Source organism: Carassius carassius, chromosome 29 (genome assembly GCF_963082965.1).
Source record: "Carassius carassius chromosome 29, fCarCar2.1, whole genome shotgun sequence".
In the NCBI taxonomy this organism is placed as follows: domain Eukaryota; kingdom Metazoa; phylum Chordata; class Actinopteri; order Cypriniformes; family Cyprinidae; genus Carassius; species Carassius carassius.
Window position 1 is genome coordinate 26,218,055 of NC_081783.1, and position 3,985 is coordinate 26,222,039.

Here is a 3,985-nt window from a genome sequence, read left to right on the forward strand (position 1 = left end):
CCGTCACAGCTTCTTCAGGTGCCCCAGCCACATAATCCAAATCACCAACCTGAGCTTCAACAGTGTCCTCCTCCCCTTCAGAAAACAGGTTTGGGTGAGCTCGGGTAATCCTTTGAGGGCCTCCTTGTCCTCTAGTAGCCATCTTGAGGTTTGTCGATTCCTTCTACTGCAAGTTACTCCACAAAGACGTTATTTATCCCACTTCTGACACCATTTGTCGTAGGACGGTCAGTACAGTGGCTAAACAGGCAGCAAAAAAAAATGTCAAAACTTCAAAAATGTCCATGGAAAAGTTTTCATTTTAATTCAGGGTGCCACAAATTCCAAAAAGGTGCAACAAAGTCCAATGCAAAAAGTCCATTGTAAATCCAAAACAAAAAGTCCACTGTAAATCCAAGTTTAACTTCAGAAAACAATTAACAAAACAAAAACAAAACTGTTCAAAGTCAATATTTGACAAAAACAAAGAAAAACACAAAGGGAAAAAATAGTTACATGGTTGGCTACTAATCCAACGAAGCACACCTTCCCTCCCCCTTCCAAACATTTCATCTGTTCTTTTATAGTTTTGACCACCTACTTCCTTTTCAAACTGACCAATCATAACTCTTCATCAGTTACTAGCTGTACAATTAATGTTTCACAGTGTACTTACAATCTTACAAACAGTACTTATATAATATATGTAGTTTAACAAGTTACATTAATATTTAGAAACTTTCAAACACATACACCGTCATGACATTTAGGTCTAAATATTCTTAATAGACCAACTCCTCCCCTTCAGGATGTCATATAATCTGTTTCCTGTTCGCGGGCCCCTCCTACTAGGCACTTCCAGGAACCGGTAAGACAAAGAAACAAACATTAATATACAAACAGATTTTGTACAACTTCACCTGCATGCTCCACTTTGATGACAGTCACCATGGAATGTGCACCTTTCATGTGACTGCCACTACAGTAAAACAAACAAAATAAAGATCTTACAAAACCATGTGGAGTGTGGTTCTTTGTATTAGCACATGTGTGCTACATCACAACAATACTTCCTCTCTTATAGTAGAGAATGAGTGGAACTATTCCTCAGGGGGTCTATAGTGCACTGTCTGATGCGATACTGTAGCTGACGGCTGAATGGTTGCAATTTTATCTCTAATAGTATCGAATTTAGAAGTAAAGTAGTTCATAAAGTCATTACTGCTGTGATGTTGGGAAATGTCAACACTTGTTGAGGCTTTATTTTTCGTTAATTTAGCCACTGTACTGAATAAATACCAGGGGTTATATTTGTTTTCTTCTAAAAGAGAAGAAAAGTAATCGGATCTAGCAGTTTTTAATGCTTTTTTGTAGGATAGGTTACTTTCCCGCCATGCAATACTAAATACCTCTAGTTTTGTTTTCCTCCAGCTGCGCTCCATTTTTCGGGCTGCTCTCTTTAGGGTGCGAGTTTGCTCATTATACCATGGTGTCAAACTGTTTTCCTTAACCTTCCTTAAGCGTAAAGGAGCAACTGTATATAAAGTGCTAGAAAAGAGAGAATCCATAGTTTCTGTTACATCATCAAGTTGTTCTGAGTTTTTGGATATGCTAAGGAATTTGGATACATCAGGAAGATAACTTAAAAAGCAGTCTTTTGTGTTAGAAGTGATGTTCTTTCATACTTGTAACAAGAAGTAGAATTTACAATTTTGGCTATATGAAGTTTGCACAAAACTAAATAATGATCTGAGATATCATCACTTGGCTGCATAATTTCAACACTATCAACATCAATTCCATGTGACAGTATTAAATCTAGAGTATGATTTTGACAATGAATATGTCCTGAAACGTGTTGTCTAACCCCAATAGAGTTCAGAATGTCTATAAATGCTGATCCCAATGCATCTTTTTCATTATCAACATGGATATTAAAATCACCAACTATTAAAACTTTATCTGCAGCCAGAACTAACTCAGATGTAAAATCACCCAACTCTTTAATAAAATCTGTATGGTGCCCTGGTGGCCTGTATACAGTAGCCAGTACAAACATAACATTTCGTAGAAAGGGATCTGATATTCACTAAGCCAAGCTTTATCATTTGTTTATCCATATTGCATCTGTTTTTTATTCGTTGAACCTTAATTAAATTGTTAATCTTAACTTGGTTTTGCTGTTTTTTTGTATTTTCTAGTTCGGGCAACAGACACAGTCTCCATAGTGTGATATCTAGGTGAAAGAGTCTCTATGTGCTGAGAATTAACTGACCTCTGTGACGATAGGGGACACAGCTCTGCTGGGCAGGGGTGAGACCAGATGATGCCTTGTCCTGGTTGTCTCAGGGTGCAGCTCATAAATATGCTTGAGTTCCTCTCTGATTGAGTCAGATTCTTCTTTTACATAGTCAAGCTTATGAATCAAGCCACTGATCTGATTTCTTGACCTTTCAAGATGGTTATCAAGGGCCTTTATTCGGCTGTTCTTGTCTCTGAAGTCAGCCTTGGCTTTTTCCAGTAGCTGCTCTGCATACTGTAACTTGTTGGCCAGATCATCTTGGGCAGCCTTAGCTTGTTCTAATTCTGGGCTGGTGGTTGTCAATGTTTCTTGAAGCCTTTCGATTTCCTCTTTGGTGCCTGGCTCCACCTCATCAGACCCTTCCTGTTGGTCCTGTGCGTCCAGTTCTAACTGGTTGATGCGTTGTTTTGCGCGAGTCAGCTCCCCCCGGAGGTGAGTTTCTTGCTCATCGCTCAGTTTGAGTGAGGCTATCAGCGTGTGACTCAGGGAGCCAGTGATCTTTACAATCTCTTTGTGTTTGTAGCTGCGGGTTGGATCCTGTGTCAGGATGTCAGAGATGTTGGCATCCAGTTGTTCTTGCGTGTGCTGTCGTAGGTTGTCGGCAGCTTTGGGCACGAGGCTGCATGTCACGACACTTAACCAGTTCTCTAAGTCTTCCCAGTGGGTGATGGGATTATCAGTAAGAGACATGTTGGCACATGTTGGGGAAACCTGGAAAAGAGACTGGCACAGATCTGTGAAAGTGTGTGTGAGCTAAGTATGTGATGGGTAGTTAAGTGTGGTTTGCTGGAACTGTGGGCCTCCGTTGACTGCTACTCGTAGTCTCTGTGGGAGAAAATAGTGCATACAGCTTGGAGGATACAGCTAAGAAGAGCAAATACCAGACAAAGCAAGGTGATACTCAAAGATAGCAGATAGCAATCAGAGCTGTGAAACAAAGTTCAAGTTAAAGTTACTTTATTTATTCCCGAAGGTAGATTTTGTTTGCAGTAGAGTCCTCATACACACATATGAAACAGTGCACATATCACACATCATCAAAAACTACATCATCAAAAAGCTCTTCTCAGTCCAGAATAAATAATACATACATGAAAAATAAATAAATAAATAAATAATTTAGTTTCAGTAGACTCCTTATGCACAAATAGGAAGTAAAATACATAAAAACCAAGTACACTATAAGCTATAACTTATTCCTCAAAGTAATGGCTGCAGGAACAAAACTGTTTTTGTGTCTTTTTGTTCTACACCTGGGGATTATAAACCTATGCCCAGAGGGTAGAAGCTGGAATTCTGTGTGCAAAGGATGTGAACTGTCATTTAAAATCGAACTAGTTATGCGCTGTAACTGTTTTGTATACAAGGTCTCAACATTATGCTCCGGGTCACCTTTCAGCCTGCTGGACCACTTTAATATTTTATTGAGCAAGTTTTTATTTTTCAAAGTGAGGTTCCCAATGCGTTTGAATGAGTTGCAGGTGTTGCCTATGTCAAACGTAGGGGGCAGTGAAACGGGTGGAGATGTTAACGTGGATGGTGTGGCTCTGGCGCAATTCAGTTCTGGGGAGGAGGACAAGCTCAGTGGTGGAGCTGATGCTGACATGGAGGCCGAGGTCAAAGCCAAGGCTGGCTTACCACCGTTTGAGCCGTTTTCACCCAGTTCTGTTGATTCACGGGATGGATCGCGACTGAAGGTCCGCC

The 3,985-nt window shown here is 40.2% G+C and overlaps 1 protein-coding gene across 1 annotated transcript; it reads right to left on the reverse strand.

Moving 5' to 3' along the window:
• Positions 1-2,245: 2,245 nt before the first annotated feature.
• Positions 2,246-2,971, reverse strand: LOC132109335 (uncharacterized). Its single transcript, XM_059515339.1, has one exon. It carries the CDS (start codon positions 2,969-2,971, stop codon positions 2,246-2,248), a length of 726 nt encoding a protein of 241 aa, XP_059371322.1.
• Positions 2,972-3,985: the final 1,014 nt, after the last annotated feature.

Excerpts from the sequence above, each read along its gene's own strand:
- LOC132109335 (XM_059515339.1), bottom strand. The coding sequence starts at position 2,971 with ATGTCTCTTACTGATAATCCCATCACCCACTGGGAAGACTTAGAGAAC.